Source organism: Natrix helvetica (assembly GCF_964273705.1).
Source record: "Natrix helvetica genome assembly, chromosome: 4".
NCBI classification, from domain to species: Eukaryota; Metazoa; Chordata; class Lepidosauria; order Squamata; family Natricidae; genus Natrix; species Natrix helvetica.
The window spans coordinates 20716374-20743644 of NC_138550.1; the positions used below are offsets into that span (position 1 = coordinate 20716374).

At 39.7% G+C, this 27271-nt stretch overlaps 1 protein-coding gene across 1 annotated transcript in view; it reads right to left on the reverse strand.

The window, feature by feature from the left end:
* Positions 1–27271, reverse strand: part of CRYL1 (crystallin lambda 1) — a 45419-nt gene that overhangs the window by 2879 nt on the left and 15269 nt on the right. Inside the window, exons 4-7 of the mRNA XM_081950186.1 lie at positions 20002–20163; positions 18088–18282; positions 10074–10179; positions 3762–3868 (exon numbers count right to left, since the gene is read on the reverse strand). Coding sequence (XP_081806312.1) covers positions 3762–3868; positions 10074–10179; positions 18088–18282; positions 20002–20163 — 570 coding nt within the window. The remainder of the gene's footprint in view (positions 1–3761; positions 3869–10073; positions 10180–18087; positions 18283–20001; positions 20164–27271) is intronic.

Consider the following 27271-nt stretch of genomic DNA (forward strand, 5'->3'; position numbering starts at 1 on the left):
AGACAAAATAAGCTACACATTAAGATAAAAGGTTCGCTTTAGGAAACCCTGACTTGGCACGACCTATGATTGTACCCATATAGTTTTCTTGGCAATGGTATGGAAATGATCTGCCTCGTGTCTTTTTTTCTTTTCTTTCCAGGTTAGTCTGGATTTGAGGTGGTTTCCTGGGCAAGGACAATTGAGCAATCCAGGCAACGGTCCTAGCCTGCTTAGCTTCTAAATCAGGCAAGGTCAGTTAGGTGCTGCCATCTAGCTGGGACTGTTTAAGTAGGAAACCAATCAGTCAGCCCAACAGCATTCCCCCCCCCCCCCGAACACTAACTTTGGCCAACTGAACGTGTGTGGACTTCAACTCCAATAATTCCACAGCTAGCTGGGGGAAATTGGCTGAGGAATTCTGGGAGTTGATGTCCACGCATCTTCAAGTGCCCATTCTATAGCAGCTAAGCATACTTTGCTTGCGCACCAACATGCCTACCGTCCCTGTCCTTATACTCCAGGGGTGTCCAAACTTGGGAACTTTAAGACTTGTGGACTTCAACTCCCAGAATTCCCCAGCCAGAATTCTGGGAGTTGAAGTCCACAAGTCTTAAAGTTCCCAAGTTTGGACGCTCCTGTTATACTCCCTTATATTCGTATTCATTTCATGAATTCATAATCAGGTTTATACTTATATCTGTTACCTAATTCATGCCTGGCGAAATAAATAAATAAAATAAAATACATTTTGTCTTTTAGGACAAGGGTCCCCAACCCTAAAACCCAGTACCGGGTCACGGCCCATTGGGAACTGGGCCACACAAGCAACAGGCGAAGTTGCACAAAGCTACATTTTGGCATGCGGCAGGCATGTGCATGAAACCATCCCCTCACCCAACGCCACTGCCGGTCTGTGGAGCTGGAAAGGTCGGGGACTGCTATTTTAGGACTTCTAAAGTGATGGTAGCTTTGCTCTTTTTGATATCATGGAGTAACTTGTTGGTAGTTTTTTTGTTGTTGTTGTTGTTGCACAGTAGCTCCAACTTGGCTCCAATACAGTAATTAGGTTCACAATTGAGCGCCTGCCTTAGCTGAAATTCTGATGTGTGTTTCCCCCCTGTCCCATAATTTCATTTACCAAGAGACATCACATCTCCCTCACACTGGATCGGCAACAATTTATTGCTAGAAAAATCCCTTTCTTTTCCACTCTGTATGCTTGTTATTATAGGCATAGGTATGCTGGTGTTAACGATAATAAAAGTGTCTCCTTTAATCGTTGCAGACTTCTTTTTTTAAACAAATATCTTTTTTGACATTTTCCAAACATTAAAATCACAATTACACTTTTACAGCTTTCTGTTATCGGTATTTCTTTTTTCTGATTTCCGATTTTCCATTCTATTATTTTATACATATTCTTCTCTTTTTCATACTTTCTCATTTTTACAACATATACATCTATATACAAAGTTTCCATCTCTATTGCTTTCTAAATATCTGCTATCTCTTTTCATTGTGTTTGCTATGTGTTCCTTATGCGTTGATTTTACATCTCTTTTCAAGCCAGTTATACCACCTGTTCCATATCTTGTAGTACTCTGTTTCCTCTCTCTCTCTCTTAGTTCCATCGTTATTTTGTCCATTTCTGAGCATTCTAACACCTTTTTTAATGGTTTCTGCATTTGACGGAATGGTTTTTAGTTTCCAACTTTGGGCATGTGAAATTCTGGCAGCAGTGATTATATGAAGCATTAAATATTGGATATCCTTACTAATATTTTTTTTTATTCCTAGAACAAACAGCTCAGGGTTCATATCAATTTTTTGTTCTATTATTTCTTCTAACCATTTTTGAATTTTGGTCCAGAATTCTTTGGCTTTCGGACATGTCCACCACATATGGTAGAAGGTCCCTTGTTGGTGGTTATATTTGCAACAGTTTGGAGATCTATCTGGGAATGTAACCACCAACAGGGGACCTTTTCCAATCTGTATGCTTGTTATTATAGACCGGGGTATACTGATGTTAATGATAATAAAAGGGTCTCCTTTAATCGTTGCAGACTTCTAAAATATTTAAGATATCTTTTTCCAATGTCCTTACCCTATTTGCTACTGCCATGTTTGGCCAAACCTGCTATTGCCATATATCCCGGGGTGTATTACCCCAAATTCCAAACTAGTGGGCCATTGGTTATAATGACTGACAGTTCCAAGAACTGTAGTCTGACACATCAGGAAACCATCAGGCTGTGATGAGAACGCTGCTGTTTTTGAAAAGATCTTCTCATTCACCCGATTTTTAAAAAGTTTCCCTGCTCACCAAACTATGCTCCACATTGTGAGGTTGCTAACAATAACATGCCCATCCCTTTCCAGCAGAGCTATCCTATCTCTATTACATGGGAACCAAATATTTGAATGATGGCACTGGATGAAGGCTTGGGAGATTATCCAGAACAAATGGTTTAGGATTTTGCCATCTTTTTTGACAGTGAAATCCTAGAGAAATAAATAAATAATGCGACGATGGCCTATTTAATAAAAAACCTCAAGCCAAACAAAGGGAACTCACTTTTTTCCCCCTTTACTAAACCTCTGAACAATAAAAGAGGACGATGGCCCAATTACAATTACCTTGCCCCGTTCTTAACTTGGCCCTGAATCCACTGCCTGCTGAAGCAAAAAAATAAGGCATCAAACTGATTTTCAGATTATACTTTAATCATCTGACTACTTTTTCTCCTCATATATAATTATAAAACACACTGGATTAGAAGTTGTTTTTATACATGGATCTTTAAGGAGCGAATTACAGAATGACATGCAGAGGAATAATTCTCTATTTTACAGAGTTTTAAAAGGTACCACAGTCCTTAAAAACCAGGCCTTAAATAAATACTGGGGACCCCAACATAAAAATGCCTGGGCAGGGATTACTACATTAAGGAATGGGGATCTGAGCAGAAAATTGTCTTGCAGTAGAAAGAATGAAGTGGCTTTTAAAAAAGGAACAGTGAATTCATATTCATTACAGATAGTCCTTATGTTTGTTAAATACAGAAGATAATTCATTTCATTTAATAACAGTCACACGTGTGTTGAATGAATGATGTAATCAAAACATACAAAACACGAGCATTTTATCTCACTTCGGACTATTATATATAATCTTTATTTAAAACAAAATATTGTATTTTGGGGACCTACAGGGGAGAATTTGGTTTTGTTTCTTAAAAAAAAAATCATTTTGCTCTTCCATTTGACAATAGGAACAACATAATGCATGCCCCATATAAAGAAGTATATTTGGTTGTAATGCATTCTATATCAGTGGTGGGTTTCAAATTTTTTTACTATCGGTTCTGTGGGTGTGGCTTAGTGGGTGTGGTGGGTGTGGTAGCTTGGTGGGTGTGGCAGGGGAAGGACACTGTAAAATTTCCATTCCTTCCCAATCAGCTGGGACTTGAGAAGCAGAGAATAGTTGGGGCTGGGGCCAGTCCGAGGTGGTATTTACCGGTTCTCTGAATTACTCATAATTTCTGCTACCGGTTCTCCAGAACTGGTCAGAACCTGCTGAATACCACCTCTGTTCTATATTATATGTGTCAACCACACAGCAAAGCTCAAGACTGTTAACAAATAACAAAATGCTTAAAAAAAATAATTAACCCAAATAAGGTAACCCAAAATGGATAAATTCATAAAACATCTAATATGCTAATGCAGCTGATACATTTTGCCAACACAGCCTGATATTCAGTTTGCATACAAACCTCATTGATTTTCTGTTCTGTTTCCCCAGCAAAATCTGGTTCAGGCCCAAAGGTTTTCAAGACACGGATCATACCTCCCCGGTATCTATCGCAATAATTCAGCATCCCTGAAAGAGAATTGGAAACTGTTTAATGTCTCCCAAACAAAGGAAGTCTACCACTGAATTTGGGAGGAATTATTGACTGTCTAGAATTCTTTTTTTTCTTCTGTCTAGGGGTTCCAAAGAGCTGCCTGCCTGCAAAAAAATTTTCAAGCAATGAAACTCCAAGAAAAACAATTCTATACCATCCTTTGAGAACTTCCAAGTAGGATGCATTTGACATTTAACAAACATCCTCTTTTTTGAGTTTGATCCCAGGGATTCAAAAGTTCAGACTGTTTATTAGTTTTAGCCAACATTATTTGGGATGGAAGAGAAGCAGCTGGGAGCTTATGAGCAGAACAAGCAAAAACAACAGTCAATAGGTATAAGGGAGAGGGATTTTTTTGAGGGCTGTTTTGATAATTGCTTTTTTATTATTATTAAGGAACTACAGTATATGCTTATTTAAAGGCTACAGAATTTGGAGCAATATCAGCTCCAGCAGGTAGATCAGACAGGAAACACAATCAGGTGAGCTAGTTCTACTTGTTGTAAAGTTCTGGGCAAAGAATGGAGGTGAGGCCAGAGTGATTTCTAACAACTCTTTATTCAATACTGCCTGTGAGACAACTGAAATCCCTGGCTGACACAGCTGCTTTTATAGGAAACTGACCAGCCGAACAACCTATCAGGAGAGAGCATTTTCCCGCTCCAACAGAGGACCAGAATGAGAACTTCAACTGACAACTCTACACTATATACAATGCATAACAGTTGTAAAGCTATATTACAGAATCTTGCAAGTCTGGAAGAACAATTCTCTCCTTTACCAAGAAATTAGGAGGATCTCTGTTGAGCATCTTACCCCACCCACTATCCCACCGCAGACAATGCTGTCTTTTATCTGACCATTCTTTAGGCAGCATCTTTGGGTCCAGTCATCCAAAGTCATTCCCACATAATCATTAAAAACAGGAACTTAAGGTGCAGGTAACTGATTGATCCAGTGAATACTTAGCCAACAGCTCAGTCCTACGAAGCATTAAGGGAAAAAACATTTGGGAGCTTGCAATCAGTGAGCGAACAAGAAGGCAAACAGGAAGAGGGAATTAGGTGAATAGAAGAAAGAATTTACTAATCTCTCACTTTCAGAGACAAAACAAGATAAATTCAGAGTTTGGATGAAGAATTCAGAGTTCAAGGTTCTGAAAATATAAGTGTCATAGATTATTTTATATATACCAAGGTTAGTGGCCTCCAAAACAACTCCTGACTTCTCGGCAACACACCATAGGTACTCAAAGGCTAATATTCATAGTTTACTATACCACTTCTCTCTTCTCTTCTTCTTCAACTACTTTTCAACTTTTTCCCCTCCACTATTTCTCTTTGTGAACCTATTTCTGGAAAACAGTAACTCTTATACTTGCCTTAGGCTGTTTTAGTTTCCCAAATGAACACAAACTCCCTTCCTTCTTACACCCACACCAAACTCAACTGCCCCCTCTGCTTAATTTTTATAGTAATACATTTCTGGGCTGAGGACTTAAAGCAGGGCTGTCAAACTGGCGGCCCATGTGTGTGTCACGCGCAGGCCACACCCACCCTGGCTCCACAAAGCAAAAAAATGTCATGATAAATCATGTGACACGATTTTGACACCTGTGTCTTAAAGGGACAGAGCACCAGCAGCCCAGGTGCTGGGCATTTTGCAGGCAGCAAATATCCACTTTCTACTTCAAACAATTCTTTAAAAAGAATAGACAGTCACCAAGAATAACTAAATGAAAATAGAAAGCCAGTAGGAGAAGGGAGTATTTTCTGGTTTATCTATCTACAAATGGCTGTGTGTCTGTTCCAGCATAACTCTGGAATGCCTCCAGCAATTTCAACCAAACTTGGTACACAGATGACTTACTCTCTGGAAAAAAAAATACTGTGGGAGTAAGACACCTCTAACACTCCTCAGGGTGTGTGTTCTGTTAAGATGTGCCTTAAAATGGCTTCTACTGTACTGCCATAAAATGGCTTCTACTGTACAGTGCAGTGGGGTTACCATGGTAACAGCTTCGCAGTAGTCTACAAGGGTCCTCCCTCTGGTAAGGGGGAAAATCCAACATTAGAAATTACGTTAGGTCCGGGTATTTATTTATTCTATAAATAACACTGGGTTATCAGCTAGTTACATATATATACACTTGGCTTGTCCCACAACTAGTATGATTTTCTGCTGGTTGGCAGTATTTCCTGGATAGCAGGTCCATTCTCCTGAAATCAGAATGGCTGTACTGGAGATACTTAGGCAACCAGAGACATAGCTGGATGAGACCCTTCAAGATATGATACCTTTTTCCTACTTCCAAGGTGATGGATTTCTCATTTTTAAGGAGAATGGGGAAGGAGGACATTGAGAATGAGACATGTGATCCTAGATGAGGGAGACAGTCTGTGGATGATGAAATCTTCTCATATCTCCAGGAAATTGGGGGGATTTTTATTGCAATTTGACCTTTACAAACAAAACATAAACATATAAGCTTGACGATCAAATGGTGACTTGTTTGCCTGCTCCAAAGGTTGTAGACATAATGAGCCATACAAATCAGCTGCTAGACCATGGTGTAGGCCAAAGCACTTTTAGATTTTTTAGGTGGCTGGGAATGTTGGGGGAGAAGCCAAGTTTGGGAAATGGGTTCTACTTGGAACCCAGCTGCTATGGCATAAAACCAAAATGTTGATTTTTGGGGAGAGCGCCAAAACAAAAGTTGTGTAGCATCCAGTTCAAAAACATTTAGTTGCAGTATTTCAGGAAATAAAGGACCAGGATTGGAAGAGGGTTAATGAAAGGTTAGAAAAGATTTATATCAATATTTTAAAAAAGGACTTCCCATTTTTCAGCTACTTCCAGGAAGTTTGAATTATTTCAAATGTTACTTGTCAGTAATGCATGCATGCATATTTGTTATTTAATTTACAACAATACCTAGTCATAATCTTTGTGTAAGTGGTTAGCTGTAAAATCAGGACTCTAAAGATGCCAAAGAGCAAGCTCTGCATGAATATGAGAAAATTCCTGCTCTTAATCTCAAGAAATATGCCCAGAAGTCTGCAATTCTTGGCATAGTTATTTACTAAAACTGATGGAAGTGTTCATTCTGAGTAAACATGAATAGATTACAAACATCTATTGTTTGTATATTAACCCAAGGTCTATACCATATAATGAGCTAAGGTAAAAGGCGGAACCATCAATTGATATCCTATTTCAAAATATATCTAAGAAAGCGGTCAGAAAAGCATTTGATTGTCAATTGTAATAGTGCCTCTTTTTTTATATTCCGCAATTTTTGCAGAAGCAAAATGGAACACAAAGAGTTCCTGGGTTTTTCTAAAGTGTTAATAGCAGAACTAATAAAAATATTAGTTGCTTCCACTTACACACACAATGATGTTTCGTGAGAATTCCCCAACATACTCCAGCCGTTATGAGCTTCACAGCATTTGTAAACGGCTATACTTAAGTGACAGGCTGAGAAGCCTTTTAAAGCTGTTCCTTTTTACATTATAAAGATCACAGTTGTAATCTGTTTTTAAAAAAAGAGGTAGAAAAAAAGTACTTTCGCTAAAAAAAAAAAAGTAAAACCCTAGGTTATGCATTTTTACTGGTATGTATTTCCTGTTGATATGAACTGTAATGAGATTAAAAAATGCAAATTCGGGTGAAGCTATTTAAGAATCTGGTTGTTAAAAGCCAAACAGCCCTGTCCCAAAGTGGTTTTGGGAAGGTTGAAAACAAGCAGGTAATCCTACCATCTCTGTGGAACCTGAAAAGATTAGATCCACGCACAGGAGGTCCGTTGTTTCATGATTATACAGTAATAGAGTATCTGAGAAAATTCTTTTAGTAGCACTGCACTGCTGTTGTTGTTTTTTTTAACTAAAAGTGCTCTAGTGCTACTCTGCCAAAATGTTAAAAAGTCCAGTTCCAGGACACAAAATCGGTACTCACCGCTATTTGTATTAATTTACGTAGTTGGGTGTCCTTAAACTACCTTCTCCTATGAAAAACATTGTGGGTCTCCTTTGTCCTTGTTGTTTCTTTTCGTTCTCATTTTTCTTTTCTCTTTCTGTTTGCAATGACTTGCTGTTGGCATTTGCTCTTTATCCCAAAGCTTCTGGCATACAGCATTCTACTGTTGGAAGCAGAGTTCTCTTCCCAGAAATGAAAGCTGAAGCTCTGCTCCTGTACCTGTTTACTTTGAGGTAAGCCTCACGGGTATCCGTGGGATTTATTCCCATCTAAAGCAGGATGCTCATCAATTGCTCACATCAGAGATTCCAATCTCAGCTCTTTTCAAATGTATGGACTTCAAATCCCAGAATACCCCCAACCAGCATGCATCTTAAAGTTGCTGAAACTGAGAAGAGAGAGTAATAGCATCTTCTATGGTTATTTAAACATCCTTGGGCGGACAGAACCAGTGGTGGGATTCAATTTTTTTTTACTACTGGTTCTGTGGGCGTGGCTTTGTGGGTGTGCTGTGGCTCTGTGGGCGTGGTGTAGCTTTGTGGGCATGGCTTTGTGGCCATGGCAGGGGAAGAATACTATAAAATCTCAATTCCCTCCCCACTTTATGGGAAGGTTACTGCAAAATCCCCAATCCTTCCTGATCAGCTGGGACTCGGGAGGCAGAAAATAGATGGGGGCAGGGCCAGTCAGAGGTGGTATATACCAATTCTCCGAATTACTCAAAATTTCCGCTACTGGTTCTCTAGAACTGGTCAGAACCTGCTGAATACTACCTCTGGACGGAACTCACCAATGGCTGAGACACACTAGAGGATTCTTTATAGCTCTAATAAGGACATGGCATATATATATATATATATATGTATGTATGTATGTATGTATGTATGTATGTATGTATGTATGTATGTATATATATATATATATATGTATATATATATATATATATATATATATATGATAGATAGATAGATAGATAGATAGATAGATAGATAGACAGACAGAGACAGAGACAGAGACAGAGACAGACAGACAGACAGACAGACAGACAGACAGACAGACAGACAGATAGATAGATAGATATGCCATGTCCTTACTCTATACAGAGAGAGAGGGCGAGGGCGAGAGAGAATGATAGCTTTAAGCAATGTTCTTGGATGGAGTATAGGATTGCACACATCCTAATGTTTAAATTTTTTATTGCATTCAATTCAAATAAATGTTATGTACAAAAAGAGATTGGGGACACTCTAGGTCAGAAGTGTCAAACTCACGGGCTGCAGGCCAGATGTGTCACACGCTGGCCACGCCCACCCCCAATTTAGCAAAGGAGGGAAAGTCATGATACATCATGTGACGACATGACGATGTGAGTTTGACACCCCTGCTCTAGGTGAAGAGACCTGAGGCTTTGGAATAGGGTTAGGCAAACATGTAGCAATGCCTGTACTAGGCATCCATGTCTGCATAAATCCCTGTATGTGTATATGTCACCGTGAAAGACCGAAATTGGTGAATGTCGACATTCACCGGTGAATGTCGACACATACCAATTTCGGTCTTTCACGGTGACATATATATAACGAGTCAGCGAAACGCTTTACTTTTGCTTTTCAATTCGCGGTCCTGGAAACTACTCGTTCTAACCGCGCAGGATCGCAGGTTTAAAAAAAAAAAAGTCCGCGAATAGAAGACGCTTAAAAGGAAGCGAGGAGCCGAGGTATTAGGGTAAGGGTATTAGGGTAAGGGTGTCGAGAGGATAAGGGTATTTAGCAAATATTTCGTACATACACCAAGCGACTATGTGAATGTCGACATTCACTGGTGAATGTCGACATTCACCAGATTTCGGACTTTCACAGTAACATATATACTGTATGTATGTGTGTGTGTGTACATGTGCGTATACAGAGAGAGAGAGAGAGAGAGAGAGAGAGAGAAAGAGACAGAGAGACAGAGAATATTCTTGGTGTAATCATGACTTTGGGGAGTGGACAAAATGACTGCACATATCTGTTCATGGGAATGCTATGATTTGGGCACTTGCATCAGGTGTAACGATGCCAGTAAATAATCCCAACATTTGCATATCGCTGCACATGTGTCACCGTTTTGATGCCATCATGATCGCAAGAGAAATTGTTGATCAAGACCTATTTAGTTTAGAAATGTCTGCATTTAAACATCACAACAGTTACAAACCTTCGGCGTTTAAGTGCATTGTTTCCAGAGGTCCCATAAATGCGTAGCGCATTCCCAAGCCATCAGACATCACAAGGTCTAGGTCATCTGGTGATATTACTCCATCCTGCATAGAAAAAATATATATTAATTATGAATGTTAAAGAACAGCGGGAGATTCAAATTTCCTCCCTAATCCCTTTACAGATAGGAAATACTGGAAAGCCAAACGGTAAAATTAATTATAGAACAAAAGCTGTTGATGTGTCTATCAATCTGCATGATGCTTTACCGAGTAATATAGTGTCTCAGATTATTTCTGATGGCTGGGGAGGTTGGCGCAAAGATGTCAATGTTTATTTTTTAAAGAAAACATTTTTAGAAAAAAAAACATAACTGCAGGGGGGGGGGGGGAGGTTGTTGCTATTTTAGACGTAGCAAGCTTATCTGAAGGCTTGAAGGTCCTTACTTGTTTAGCTGCCAATGGGAAAACCATACAAAATGATACCTCTGACTTTGAGTGATTTGGCCCTGGAGAGCGGAAGGATCAATGCAGGGTGGGATCCTACCGGTTTAACAACTGGTTCGCTGAACGCGCACCTTGCATGCGCATGCGCAGTTTATAGAGACATCACCTTCCGCATTACTGCTGGGGACGAAACCAGCTGAGGTGCGGCAATCCACTCTGCCGCGCTTGTCAGCTGGGCTTAAGAAAAGGGAATATAGTTGAGTATAAAGCAGGGGCGGGCAGGCGGGCCTAGCTGAAAGCCGGAGCGAACGGTTCGCTCCCAGTTGATAGTCGGAGCTACTGGTTCGCTCGAACCGGTCTGAACGGCTAGAATCCCACCCCTGGATCAATGGCATAATCTAAAAGGGTCATTAGGTAAGCTGAGTTCAACCTGGAGGGTTTTTTATTTTTGGCAGGAAAGTGAGCGCGTCTCTCAAAATGACTTAATCACCATAAATTATGCAGCCTTCCTGAACATGGTATAAAATTGCTTTCTAAATCATAGACGTGCTGGACATAATTAGAAACACAGGTCCTTTATATTACAGGTAGCCCTCTACTTACAACAGTTTGCTTAGTGACCATTTGAACTTACGACACTAAAAAAAGTGGCTTGCGACCTTTTCAGCATCCCCATGGTCATGTGATCAAAATTCGGATGCTTGGCAAACTGATTCATATTTATGACAATTGCAGTATCCCAGGGTCACACTTTGCAACCTTCTGACAAAGTCAATGGGGCAACTTAAAAGCCGTGTTATTAACAACTGCAATGATTCACTTAACAAGTGTGGCGAGAAAGGATGTAAAATGAGGCAAAGCTCACTTAACAACTTAGCAACAAAAAATCCGGGCTCAATTGTGGTCATAAATCGAGGACTGCCTGCATTCATATGCAATGTTGTTGAATCTTGAGATGTTGCGTTTTTGGTCAGAAGGACAAAAGCAGGCTTGCGTTTAGTTCAGGAGTGTCCAAACTTGGGAACTTTAAGACTTGTGGACTTCAACTCCCAGAATTCCCCAGCCAGCTGGCTGGGGAATTCTGGGAGTTGAAGTCCACAAGTCTTAAAGTTCCCAAGTTTGGACACCTCTGGTTTAGTTGGTTAGTGGTTAGAGTGCAGTACTGCAGGCTACTTCTGCTGACTGTCGGCTGCCTGCAATTTGACAGTTCAAATCTCACCAGGCTCAAGGTTGACTCAGTTTTCCATCCTTCCGAGGTGAATGAGGACCCAAATTGTTGGGGGCAATATGCTGACTCTGTAAACTGCTTAGAGAGGGATTTACAGCACTGTAAAGCGGTATATAAGTCTAAGTGCTATTGCTATTGCTCTTTGTGGTCATGAATGTGAGGTTATGATGCAAAAAGGGGGGGTTTGCACCATAATGCTACAATGTTGTCTGCCGGCCACTACCCCTTGGAAAAATGATGCAATATCATTGACATTTTGCAGCTTGATTTTTCATCTTATAAAATACCAGCTTCCACTACAGTGTGATTTTGGAGGATTTCATTAACCTTTTCACCTGGGGTGTGGGATGTGCATTATGCAGAGGTGGAAATGACAAACATGATAATTAAATACAGAACATGCAACTGCCATATACGTTATTACACGTTGGTTGCATCATGAAAGCAATCCACAGGGCCTAAACATGCCCAGTTCCCTAGGTTTATTAAGAGGCAACTCCCAGTTTTCAACGTAGGCATGCCATGAGGTGCTGTTTGAAGCTCAGTTAACATCCAGAGTATACATTTCCTAGCAAACCAGCACACCCAAAAAGCAAGATAGGACAAGTCTCCCTGTTCAGATTCATCTGCCTGTTTCTTGAAAGCTTTTCCCAACAATATACTTTTAAATGTATTGTTTTTGCAATAATCTTAATTTAAAATATATGTTCTTGGCAAGAAAATCAAATCTTTTTTATGTCTTCCGATCGAAGACCAGATTATACAGGGAAACTGCATTAAACAGAAAAAGTAAGATTAAAAATAATCGAAAAGAAGAACATCACACATCAATATAAGCAGTAACATAAGACTTGTAGTTCTACATTTTTCATAGTCCTAAGCATTTCAGGAACCTGATCACGGATTCATTCCAGAAACAATGGCATAAATTTCCAGTCACACCAATCTTTTTGTTAAAATATTTCCATTAAAATAGGATTTAAGTAGCAAAATGTATGGTCAGGTGTAGTCCTTCGTAATGCAGGAGCCGTGGTGGCACAGGGGTTAGAATGCAGTATTGCAGGCTGCCAACTGCTAGCAGTTTGATCCTGACCAAGTCAAGGTTGACTCAGCCTTCCATCCTTCCGAGGTTGATAAAATGAGGACCCACATTGTTGGGGGCAATGTGCTGGCATTTGTAAGTCACTCAGAGTGCTGTAAAGCACTATGGAGCAGTGTATAAGTGCTATTGCTAATAGTGGAGAGACATTCTACCATATTCTTTCTACAGGCAGTGTTCCCCACAACACATTTTTTATGAATGGAAAAACCCAGTTGATACACTGCATCAGTTGAATACCTCTACTATGTCTTTGCAATAGTGATGGTTTCATTGCTGAACTTGACTGGTCAGCATGGCCTGTGGTGAAGTTATAGTTCAGAAATAATTGGAAAACCACAGTCTTATCTAATATGAATCAAAGTGTTACGTGATAAATTTACAGACCAAGTCTAATCACTTCAAAACACCCAGAAGAAATGCATACATGATGTACAACCTTTGTCCATTATTTAAACTGTTTATACAATCTAACCCAGTGATGGCGAACCTTTTAGACACCGAGTGCCCAAACTACATCCGTGTGCGTGCCCAAATTGAAAGGTGCGCGTCTCTCATGTGCAGCAGTGACCCAAAGACCAGCTGGCCAGTGGCCAACACCGACAGCATGGCAAGAGGTAAGATCTTTTTCTTTCGTGAGATTCTGTTTCGTCGTTTGCAGGGAAACAGAAGCTCACGAAAGAAATGCCATGGTGATCTGGCCTGGGACGATGGCGTGCATGCCAGAAGAGAGGGCTCTGCTTGCCACGTCTGGCACCTGTGCCATAGGTTCGCCATCATGGGTCTAACCCATTCTCCTTCTAACGTTTCCCCAAAGCAAACAGAATTCCTTACTAGCACTGATGAGGTTACCAGGTTTGGCTAATGAAACATCTGCAAAAAAACAAGCAAGCTCAGAGAGCGCAAAGGACACCCCCCCTAACTTTTCCCCTTATAACAAATAATTATCTAGGTGAAGATGCTACTGCATAAATGGATGGGTGAGAGCCAGTCAAATGGGTGAGAGTGTCTGTCGGTGTAGCCTTCACTGCTGAACCACCCACTATCAACCCCTTCTACCCATACAGACTTCACATATTTCATGGGGACCACGGGAGCTTCTGAGTCTGAAAGTTTTCCTGGGAAACACCGTAGTTCCTCCCCTGTACCTTAAATTTTGTTTCACTTCTTACCTCTTCTTAAGAGATACTGAGCAAACTGAAATGTTTTTTTTCCAAAAGGTGAAACTACATGGCTAATACATAGACCAGGGGTGGGGAACTGTGGCTCTTTTGCGACTTGTGGACTTCAACTCCCAGAATTCCAGAACCAACATAGCTGCCTCAGGAATTCTGGGAGTTGAAGTCCACAAGTCGCAAAAGAGCCACAGTTCCCCACCCCTGACATAGACTATAAATATTACTTCTTCATTTACTTACAGTTGGCTGCAATCACCCACGATGCAAAATTTTAAACCCTCCTTTCTTAGGCAAGCCATACTGGTCTGACTAATCCAATATTATGCTATAATGAATGGAATAATAATGGCTTATTTCTTGAATTCATAAACCGCTCTATGACCAAACCAAAAAACAAAAACCCAACCTAGATTATTAGTCAAAGGAAGAAGATGGATCATTCTGGTGAACCACAATTAAAACTAATACTTTTTCTTAATATTGTAGAGGGTTTCTTGAAGCAAATGCCCTGATTTCTTTCTCCCAATCATACTAGAGGAAGGAGGTCAATTGTATAGCTGAGGCAAAATCATAAATCTAGAGGTGCCAGAAATGCAGCTAGAAAACTTGTCTTAGAGCAGTGGGTCTCAACCTTCCTAATGCCACGATCCTTTAATACAGTTCCTCATGTTGTGGTGACCCCCAACCATAAAATTATTTTATGTTTTCCGTATTTTTTCCCCCGAAAATGTGTTTTCCGATGGTCTTAGGCGACCCCTGTGAAAGGGTCGTTCAATCCCCAAAGGGGTCCCGACCCACAGGTTGAGAACCACTGTCTTAGAGGAATGCTTTGAAGCCCATTGTTTGCTTTCCCACTCCCATACCCACAAAATTTTATTTCCTTAAAATACCAGAGAAACTATTCCAACATTCTAATAATCATAAAAATGAGGCTTTATGTGCCTTACATCTACCTTTATTTCCCATTGGTCAAGAACAAAGAAAACAAGAGAATCAACTTATAATAAATATTTAAGACAGACTCCATTTAAGACAGTTAAAAAAATGACTCCAATCAGAAGATAGTTATAGCATCATATTGATATAAAATCTGTGTGTTTTTTATTCACATATCAGGAGCCATTGGTCATGCTTCACATTTTTGAGGCCCAGAAGACATAGGAGTAATTTGTGGACACAAGCTAAGAACAGGAACACAAGCACACACACACACACACACACACCTACTATAAACTGCTGTAATTCCTACTTGTGTTTTCTCATGAACTGTATATAATGATAATTGCAGGAACTATAAGTATATTAGGAACAGATGTGAAACAGGATTACAACTGGCACATATTCTTTGGTGAACATGTTCTTACAAGCTATTAGCACTCTCTCTTAAGATATTTTCAACGTTCTGGATGTATATACTGTTAAAAGACTAAATCCAACAGAAATGTCAGAATTCACAGATTTCAAAATTGCTGTGAATATTATGATTCCATCATTCTTAACAGCTAGTAAAGAAGAAAGGTACACATGTGTAACTTGTTTTCTTTAATATTTTCTTTGACTCTGCAAAGTGAATCAAATTGAGAGCTGATGTCTATAAATGCCATATGGAACGTTGCTATGGGTTTATACTGTATTAGTGTAAAGAAAAGAACCTTATTATATCTCCTTTGGAAAAAGCCCGCATCCCAAAATGATTCTGGACTATCATAGACTTTATAGAGTCCTGAACCAAAGGTATGGCATATGCTGGCTCACACTTACTTTATGAGGCCACTCTACTTTATTAGAAACTCAAAAGTCCTCCACAAGTTTAGCAATTGAGAGCAATTGAGAATGGAGCAAGTATGCAGTTTTAAGTTTTTGGGTGTTATCATAAGAGGACTTGACCCGTGGAGCTCACATTGTAGCACTGGTCAAAAGGGCCCAGCAGAGATTATACTACCTGAAACAATTAAATAATTGTTGGTGACTTTCTACCGTTGCACCATAGAGAGTATTTTAACTTACAGCACCTGTGTATGGTTTGCCAATTGCACAGTGGCAGATAGGACAGCTCTCCAGAGGGTTAACATCATTGCCCAGAGCAGCATTGGTTGCCTTCTCCCTTCTTTGGAAGAACTTTATAGCTCCCTCTGCCTTAAGAAAGTTCAAAACATTCTTAAAAATCCATCTCATCCTGGGCACCCTTTTTTTTGAACTATTACCATCTGGCAGACGGTACAGGACAATAAAAACAAGGACAAATCGGCTGAAAAACAGCTTCTATCCCAGAGCAATAGCTATATTGAATTCTACTGTATATTGTAATACGAATGCAGTATCATACAACTGAAATTCCATTCAATTGTTTATTATGTGAAGGCTGTGTGTTTTTGTTTTATTTTTATAGTTTTCTTATGTATGATGTACACTGAAGATGGCATTTGATTTCGTTGTACGAGGTGCAATGACAATAAAGTATACTATTGAAATTATTCAGATCTGAAAATGTTCCAAAATCAGGAACAAGTCTTCTGGTAAAAAAGAACCTATTGGAGTTCACTCATGAGCAATTGTTTCTGAACAGTATAACTATTATCACAATCTGTTTATAAGTACTCAGTTATGAATGGCCATGCTTTAAAGGGTTCTTCACCAATTTGTGACTTTAATTTGATTTCAAATTTAACCGATAAGGCTAAAATTCTGCTTTCCGTTTTCTATTCTTCTGAGAGTATTTAATGTCCTACAGTCCTAATCTCATTAGCATGCTGGACATTTGAAAGTCAATTTTACTTGAAACAGGCCAAGCCCAAAGTGGAAAGTTACCAATATAATTAAACCAATCCTTTGAGACATGACACTTGCTAAAAGAATCTCTTCAAAACTGCAATGTGACAAAACAAGAAATTGGAACATACATATAGCATATTTATAAACAGGTAGCGAAATAGATTACTCAAGCAACATGGAATATAATTAGCTCTTGCACAAATATTTGAAAATGCCCTTTGAAATTCACATAAAATAAGAAACCTCAACTGAGTAACAATTTAAAAGATTAGGAACTTTGGATTTTTTCCCTAATGTTTTCATTTTCATGTTTAAAACATATTTGTTTCTTTCCATGTTTTAGTTTTAGCAGGTTAACTACAGAATCAAACTTCTTGCCATTATGTCAACAGAAGATGAATATGAAAAAAAAACTTAAAGCTGCTATATTATGAAATGAATATTACTTTGACTCATTAGACATGTTAGCCATTAGTTGTACTTTACTTTTATTATATTTAATGCAGGATTATATTATGTTTATAAAAAGATGGAGTTGAAATAGTAACTTCTCTACTACATGATGGACCAAATCCAAGTATTACTGAATTTATGTTTAATGAGTAATGTGTTTATTTTTGCCACCAGTTCTCTCTTGATAAATTCTTCCCTCCACTCCACAAACTTGGTTATACAGGAAAAGTAACATTAGATCCAATGTTCACAGCATATGGTGGTCCCTTATCAGTAACTAGCCTGATCTCACACTAGCTAGCCTGTTCCAGATTAGCAAAGAATAACTATGTATTGTCCCCAGCTGTGGGTCTAGACTTTCCAACACTTCTACCTGACAAAGCTCAAAGGCAACATATAGAAAACTATTAAAATATATAGTACAATCCTATCTATTAATCAATCTTATTGATCAATCACTAGATCAATGAAACTCCTGTTGGATGTCTTAATGAGTTCCATAAGATTTATTTCTAACTGCAATATTATACTTAGCTTGTAGTTAAGTTCCACATATTTTTGAATAACTATGTATAAGGTTATACTATAAGACTAGGTCTGCATATCATACTAAGCCATGATGTGGTTTTATTGAATAGTGATTTAGTGTAATCGATGGACCCAGTCATTCTTTGTAAACTATTATTTATGGCTTAATGCTTTACATACAATGCCAATGGTGTCTTATTCAACAAATCCAGTTAAACAAACCCAAACTCAATGTAATATGTATGCCAGATTTTAAGTCATCTATTGTAGACTGAAGAAGTCAGGAGGAGAATAGAGATCATACATACCCCAACAAGTCTCCATGTTTCACTAATAATAGCATACTGAAGTCGGTTCAGAATAAACCCATCTATCTCTCTTGTTAATTTAACTGGTGATTGTCCTACATTCTTCATCAAAGCGTAGGTTTTCTCCATTGTAGAAGGATCTGTTTCTGGATGAGGAACTAATTCAACAAGTGGCACATAATATGGTGGATTTACCTTAACACCACCATTGAGAGAGGGGAGGGAGGGAGGGAGGGAGGGAGGGAGGGAGGGAGGGAGGGAGAGAGAGAGAGAGAGAGAGAGAGAGAGAGTGAGTGTTAATACCGTGTTTCCCCGAAATAAGACATGCCAGGCTAATAAGCCCAATCGGGCTTTTCAGAGCATGCGCCATAATAAGCCCTCCCCTGAAAATAAGCCCGCCCCCAACTATTTAAGCGCATGAGCAACCGGTCCCCACTATTACCACTGTACCGGTACAGCTTGCGGGGCAAAAAGAGGGATCGCTGCAGAAACAGCGGCAGGCAAAGCAAAGTGCTTCCACCTCCCGCCCTTCCCTCCCACGCAAAAAGAGCCTGCCGCAAAAGCAACGGCAGGCTAGCAACACGATCACCCCCTCCCACCTGTTCATTCTCGCGCAAAAAACACTGCCCACCCCAATGGTAAACTCGTGAGGTTTTTTTACAAGGGGATTCAATGGGTGAGGAATGCAACGGACCTGGAAAGGTAAGAGGTGCGCCTCGCTTCTCCCACCCCCACCTGCCACCCCTCGCTAAAGGGATGGCGGGGAAGGGAACCAGGCAGGCTGCCTTTACCATTGGGGCGAGATGGGTGGTTTTGGGCCAGGCACACCTCTTACCTTTCCAGCTTCATCCTGTTCCTCGCCATTGTGTTCAGGGAAGCCCCTGGTAAAAAAACCATTTCTTGTGACTTCAAGAAGTTTGATTGAACTCGCAAGAAGGTTTTTTTTAACCAGCCACTTCCCTGAGCACAATGGTGAGGAACGCAACAAAGCTGGAAAGGTAAAAGGTGCGCCTTGCTTCTCACCTGCCCCAGAAAATAATAAGCCTTCCCCTATAATAAGCCCAAGGCCATATTTCATGGGGAAAAAGAAAATAAAATCCTGTCTTATTTTTGGGCAAACACTCTACAACTCTACAGTAATTTTAAAGCCAAAGGGCAACATGATCTGATCATAACAAAATCATCTTATCCTCATCAGAATCTGGCTCCCCGAAGCCTAGTGTATTAAGATGAATATAAAGGACAACGAAGCAGACTACAGGGTGAATCTCCATGATGCATTCTGACAATTATTTTAACAAACTTTAATCAAATGTTAAACGTTCCTCATGACAATGTTGCTGCTCTCTATGCTTATTATAATTCAGTTGGGTGCCATTCTTTTAAATAATTAAATTTATTAAATAATAGTAAATAATACTACTATTATTCCTTCCTAGTACCTATCTCTTCCCACTTATGACTATAACCATATTGCTTTTATCTTTAAAATGTATATTGTTTTGTTTCCTAGTATAATTTGATTGCTTATTAGTAAACTATGACTTACACTAAGTGTTGTATCTTATGATTCTTGATGAATGTATTCTATTTTGTTTTTCTTTATGTACACTGAGAGCATATGCACCAAAGACAAATTCCTTGTGCGTCCACTCATGCTTGGCCAATAAAGAATTCTATTCTATTCTATTCTATTCTTATTCTATTCTTTGATCATATCTCCAGGGCAGTTTGTAAAACTGTTGTCACCACATATTTAATGTGAGGCTTCACTTTTTGCATTTCAGAATGACAGCCTCTTGAAAATTTCCCATGTCACATGCAAAAATTTCATGAAAGATATATAAATCTCTTTCCTTTGACTTCCCATTTAGGCTTAAAAAACATATCTCCAAAATACCTTGAGATACTTACAGGATGCGCAACTATACACTGCTTCACATGCTTCAGTCCAGTGAATAATTTTGTAGGCAACAGAGTCGAGGTTGAACTAGCCAGAATAGTATCATTATTGACTATCAGATCTAACTGAGAAAAAATCTTCTTTTTCAGTTCTACATTCTCAGGAATACACTCCTAGAATACAAAATAGGTATATTAAAATGTATAACGGGAGCCTTTGACAAATATTTCAATACAATTAGATGCTTTTGGAACACAAGCTATGCAGTGCTTCAAAATGTTTATTAGTTTGTCCTGTAATTTATTTCACTAGTGTTGTTGACATATTGTAATACATCCTGTTACTTTTGAAACAAAAACCTTTGCTTTTCTCCTAATTGCTGGATCATTCTGCAAAGGAAATATTACTTTCAAACACTTCTGTAACAAAGACACAGGGTTGGAGAGCTGGGAGGATATTTGTACACACGAATAAAAGAGTAGCATTGAGTAGTGTTTTTATGAAATTCTCCACCTGAAACCCAAAGCCATTATCGCCAGATCTGGCGATAATCACTCAGGGGAAGCTGAATATTCTCAGAAATTCAAACCGACAAAAATTATGCAAAGTCACTGAACAGGAGCAGCATTTGCAAAGAATGTCTCTGTTGGAAAGACGATTGTATTCAATTTGTTGGACTGACTGGAATAGAAGTCCTTGTCCTCAGGGATGGTTTTATGTTCTTTTGTGAGACTGACTCGCTGAAGAACTCAATTAAGTTCTAATCTGCTGTTAATCATGGGATGCATAATGCATTAAAAGTTACAAAACTGTAAAACCTATTCACAAATGGAAAAGGCACAGTTTTAACAGCTGGATCCTCACAAGGGTAACTTTATGGGACTCTAATAGAGTCTTGCCCATTTCTGTACTGACAAGGATTATATTTCTCCTTTGTACAGAAACCCTTCATTTCAGAGCTCTAAAGGTAAAGGTCCCCTCACACATATGTTCTAGTTGTTCCTGACTCTGGGGGGTGTGTGTGTGCTCATCTCCGTTTCAAAGCCGAAGAGCCAGCGCTGTCCAAAGATGTCTCTGTGGTCATGTGGCCAGCATGACTAAATGCCAAAGGTGCACGGAACGCTATTACCTTCCCACCAAAGGTGGTTCCTATTTTTCTACTTGCATTTTTTACATGCTTTTGAACTGCTAGGTTGGCAGAAGCTGGGACAAGTAACCGGAGCTCACTCCATTACGCGGCACTAGGGATTTGAATTGCTTAACTGCCAACCTTCTGATTGACAAGCTCAGCATCTTAGCCACTGAGCCACCACGTCTTCAGAGCTCTAACTGACCTCTAAAATGTCAGTAGGGATCCTGTCAGTAGCAACCTTTCAATTTTAACAGAATCTTGCTAAAACATTCCTTGTAACATTCCTAATTAGGACATATTGATTCTTGTAACAATAGCTGTGGAAATTATTGGTCTTTCACTTCTATATTAAAACTCTATATACAGCCACTTTATTATGAAAAAGTATGCAATTTAGAACAAATCATATACCAAAGTCATAAATATACCATGATTCTAAAAACCACAATGAAAGTTGCAGGGCTCTGAATTATTTTTCATACATGCACCCACCCAGATAGGTCTAACCTAAATGGATTTGTTTTGGTCTTCACAAATACTTTTTGTGAAGTACCCATCAAAATAATTTTACCGGCTGTAGTTTTTAGATATATACTGGATCTCATCTGAGTAGTTGTTCAAAATGTCTTATTAAAAGGAAAAGGTTTTAACCAATTTTAACCAAAGGTTAAAATTTATTTTAGGTACACTTAACTCCATTCCAAACTGGTTCAAAAGCAATGCAAAGGCTAAGAGAATAGAAAACTATTGATTATTGATTGGACACATGTTTCTTCTTAATATATTCTGTGTAAGAGTTGTCACAACTTGATATCAACTAAGTATTCCAATTTGATTTCAAATAAAGGTACAATCTATATGGTGTATATTCACATAATTTTAAAAAATAATTAAATATTACACAAAATGATTACATTAAATTAAGTTCTTTTAACAGAAAGTATGGGAAGAGATTTACATCTGCTAAGTTTGCTGAGAATTCTTTTATAGCATTTCAGCCATTTACCAGGAACTGAATGTAAAAATAATCTATAGATAAAACAATTCTTTAAAACGAATTAATCAAGATTTCCAAACTAGGGAATACATAAATCACTTATCTCAGTTGAATATTTTGGAGGAAATTGGAGAAATATATAATATACTCTAGTAGTAATAAGATTTTTTTTAAAAAAATGCATTGTTCCCCAGACAATAAACATGAAACATGATTATTACATGAGATTTAATCTTTGTTTTAGTGGTGATGGTCATAATTGCCAAATTTACTTTTGTAAAACTACAGAAAAATTGAAGTTTAGTAGCAAAACTTTAGCCAGAGTGACAAACTGGGAACTGTAATACTAAAACTGTTTTATTGTCTAGAATAAAAAATAAATTTGTTTACGATTAAATGATATTTTAAAAATATTATTCTATACTTTTCTCTCCATAGAAATAGCAACTGCTGATTAAAAATCACAGTTCCAATGGATAACTTCTTTTTTTTTAGACAACTAGAATGTATTTAGAAAAAGTATTTTCAAATTTTTCGGAAGTCATGAGTTTTGAAGAACCCCGATTTTATAAAGAAAATATATTGGCCAAATGTAATGAAGCCAACGGCACCTGTTGAATCATCAATGTTTCCTTAAAAATAACAAAGACATATGTATTATCTTATAAAATCTACCTGGGTATTACTGTGCTGAAGTACACTGCTTTTTGGGATGTGGCATTATTTTTCATCCAAGTTATAAAGAAATTTTATCTTATTCAAACTGGCTGGTGATCTTGTGGATTATTTCATTCTTTGTCTTCCAAGTAGCACATGGTTTGTTTTATTGGCTCTAATTGTCTGCTTTGCAGAAGCCAGAGACAAATACTGCATGCAAGATATTTACTCGGGGTTCTCTCTGGCACACAATTACCTTGATTTTAAGGGTTTAATCTTTAAGGGGTAATGAGGGAAAGGTCACAGCCTGAAGTGTAAATTTTTCCATGGGATTCTAAAGTAACTCTTTAAATACATATTCTTTAACCTTATTTATACTCTGAAGATTTTTTCCCCTCTGTTGTGTGTAATAATTCTACAGAATTTCTTTTATTGAAGTTGAGATTTTCTATTCTTTGGTTTTCATGACTTATTCTCTGGAAACAAATAATGGGAGAGGGGGTAAGTAAGACACCCCTGGAAGGTCTGTGTGTGTGTCTGTGTGTGTGTGTTCCAGCATAACTCTGGGCCATTAAGGAGAGCAAGTGCGGCGTCCTAGAGCGCCAATTGTTTGTGATGTCATGGGAGGGGGAAGGGAGAGCCTAGGCTGTCAAGGAGAGCGAGTGGGGCATCCTAGAGAGGCAATTGCTTGTGATGTCAGTTCCTTAGCAGCTTCCTCTGGAAAGCCAGCCGAGATATTCACACTCCAGTGGACCAATGGTGAAGCCCTTGATGGATTTGGGGCAAAGTGCCAGGATCGAAGACAGGAAGGGAAAGAGGAGCACATGGGAGGAGGAAGGGAGAGGACAGGGATGATGGGCATGGGAGTAGGGGAACCCCTCTCAATGGCTCCCTGTCAGACAAACACTTCGATGTCTATAAATACCCGGGCAACACCGGATTATCAGCTAGTCTATAAATAAATCCAGCCAACTGGCTTGTTTAGCAAATCACAATCCAATGTCAGCTTCATGTGGTTTGTGAATCTAGCCTCTCACTGAAAGGGGGGGGAAGGAAGCAAGATATTCGTGTTCAAGATATTCAGCACAAATTATTACCAAATAGTGATTCTCAGTCTTTAAAGAGATTTTTGCACTATTGTAATGTCTTTCCCCCATGTCACAGGAGCTTGACAATGCTGCACACAGCGTACTGATATAGGAATGTGAGCCTAATGTCAAATGTGCAAGAGACAGGATTCATTTGCTACATCCACATGTAGTGAATGCTGGAGAGAGCTTTAAAGTGCAAGTTAAAGAAATATAACTACCTGGAGAAGGAATCATTCGTTAATAAAGAATGAATCCTTCCAATAAAACTTTAATAAATATACCAAAATGCAACATAGCTGACAACTGCTGAGTACAATGTAGATATAATGATTAAGGAGAAAATTGGGAATTTGATTCTTCTTCAGCTAACCATCAAAAAGCATATCTATGGTAGCCCTCCTCAACAAAGAGCAACCATAGATGTTTTGAGATTAGAGTCCCCATCCTAGCTAGGCAGTTTGGCCAGAATTAATTCTGGGGATGAGGGTAGCTATAGGAAGGGACCAGAGAGGAGACGTTGACCTAAAATATATCAGAACTTCAGAAATGTGTCTCATTTAATGACTGTCCATAGGATCCGTTGGTTTCTTATTACAGAAACATAAATAGCATACTGTATTTTTGGAGTATAAGATGCTCCGGAATCTAAGACGCACCTTAATTTTTGGGAGGAAAATAAGAAGAAAAAAAAAATCCTGCTGAATCAGTTACTTGTGTAGGATTTCTGAATGTGATTGCTGCTGCAAACTCTGACCAGCTAGGTCAGCTTCAACACTTATTGCAGCCTGATTCAGCACAGCTGATTAGCAGGTAGATCGGACTGCCAGAATACCTCCAATCAGCTGTTCCAGGCTGCAGCGATTGCCAGAGACTATTGCTGCCTCCATGCCTCCCGTTTTTGGCCTCTGGTGGGCGTGCGTGGGGCTACATTCGGTGTATAAAATGCATCCAAATTTTCACCCTCTTTTTTGGGGGGGGGAAGGTGCATCTTTTACTCCAAAAAATACAGTCATTCTTTATTTCATTGGTTCCTGTTGGATTACTGCAGTAGTCCATTGGATGGATCACCGAATGATTTTGTCATTTTTTCCCCATGAAATCCTATTCATTTCAATCAAAGACATTAAGGCCAAGTTTTTACATCACACTGATAGTAAAACGGAGTAGGTTTAACTGGTTTGTACCAGAAGTTACCGTATTTTTCGCCCTATAAGACGCACTTTTTTACTCCAAAAAAGAGGGTGAAAATCTGGTTGCGTCTTATAGGCCGGAATGTAGCCACCTGGGCAGTGGTGGGTTTCTGCTGGTTGGTCAATGAACCTGGAAGCTCCGCCCCTGTAACTCACTCGAAAGTACATGGCATTTTTTTGCATCGGGGCTTCTTTTTAAGCAGGATCTTTAAGCAGGCGATCTTTAAGGGAGAGATTCTCTCTCTTCCTTCCCCCCCCCCTTTCTCTCCCCCCTTTCCTTCCTCCTCCTTTTCCTCTTTCCCAGTTTTTCAGGCTGAGCCATTGGGGGACTTCAGAGGGAGAGAGAGACGGATTGAAGGGTGCAAAGAGATGGGGGCCTCCCATTTTGAGAAGCCTCCCTTAGCAAAAGATCCCCGAGAGGAGGAACTGGAGGATTCCCCACCCCACTCAGTGCTGTTTTCAATGGGAGGATTCCCTACCTCACTTTTTCCTTCCCAAAAGATCCCTGAGAGGAGGAAAGCAAGGATTCCACACCCCACTCAGCGCTGTTTTCAATGGGAGGATTCCCCACCTCACTTTTTCCTTCCCAAAAGATCCCTGAGAGGAGGAAAGCAAGGATTCCCCACCCCACTCAGCGCTGTTTTCAATGGGAGGATTCCCCACCTCACTTTTTCCTTCCCAAAAGATCCCTGAGAGGAGGAAAGCAAGGATTCCCCACCCCACTCAGCGCTGTTTTCAATGGGAGGCTTTTCCCCCTCTCAGCTCTTTCACTTCCCAAAAGATCTCTGAGAGGGGGAAAGGGAGGATTCCCCACCTCACTCAGCGCTGTTTTCAATGGGAGGCTTTCCCCTCTCTCAGCTCTTTCACTTCCCAAAAGATCTCTGAGAGGGGGAAAGGGAGGATCCCCCACCCCACTCTGGCTCGGAGCCCATCTGCGGGGGGGGGGAGGGATCCCCCTCGCGTTCCTCATCTTCCCAGATGGGCTGGTAAGGGGACAGAAAAGGTTGTTCTCCAGTTGGGACGGAGAGAGGGACAGACAGACAGAGACACACACAGAGAGAGAGAGAGACACACACACACACACAGAGTGAGTGATTGAGTGAGTGACAGACAGACAGACACACACACGTACACACAGAGTGACAGACAGAGAGGAAGGGAGGAGAGAGAAACACAGAGAGAGAGAGAGAGGGAGGGAGGGAGAGTGAGAGACAGACAGACACACACACACATACAGAGTGACAGATGGAGGAGGGAGGAGAGAGAGAGACAGAGATACAGAGACAGACAGACAGACACACAGAAAGAATGACAGAGAGAGACAGAGAGGGGGGAGGGAGAGAGAGACAAAGAGCTACACAGAGAGAGAGAGAGAGACAGACAGACACACAGAGAAACAGAAAGAGAGAGAAAGAGAAAGAAAGGTAGAAAGAATGAAAAAAGAAAAGAAAAAAAAAGAAAGTGGGAGAGAGAGATGAAAGAAACAAACAAAGAAAGAAAACTTATGACCACAATTGAGCCCAAAATTGAGTGGCAATTGAGCCCAAAAATCTTTTTTTTCTAGATTTTCCTCCTTTAAAGTTGGGTGCGTCTTATATTCCGGAGCATCTTATAGGGCGAAAAATACGGTAACTGCTCCCATTGTTTAAAAAGCCAAGTAAACCAAAAAGAGATTTAGCAGGTGGTAGTACTGGTCAACATTGCCTGAACTGAGAACATAACCAGCATTGGGTCTGCTTAGGATTTAAATGAGAAATCTCTAGGGAATCCCAGAACTAGATACCTGACTGGGAAATAGAAAAAAAAAATCCTGGAAGATGGGAAAGGCAGCAAAATAAGTAACTTGGACATATGCATGGTGCCTTTATGAAAAGAAGGGGGAAGGAAAGAGAAGACTGTATAAAATCAAGATATTTTGCTATGGTATAGAAATCTCTCTCTCTCTCTCTCTCTCTCTCTCTCCCTCCCTCCCTCTCCCTATCTCTCTCTATGCCATGCACGCCGTGCGTCTGCGCGGAAGCCCCAAAAACTTCAAATACTGGTAAGGAGCACGGGCGGGCAGGCCCTCTGGAGCACCGTACTGGAACGGTACCTGGTGCTCCCGGCAGACACGGGTACACCCAGCACTGATTACATTGAACACGTTTTAAAATTAAGCCTTGGTTCTAAGCCTAAGAAGTATTCCAAAAGCAAATGAGAATTGCCACTTGTTGA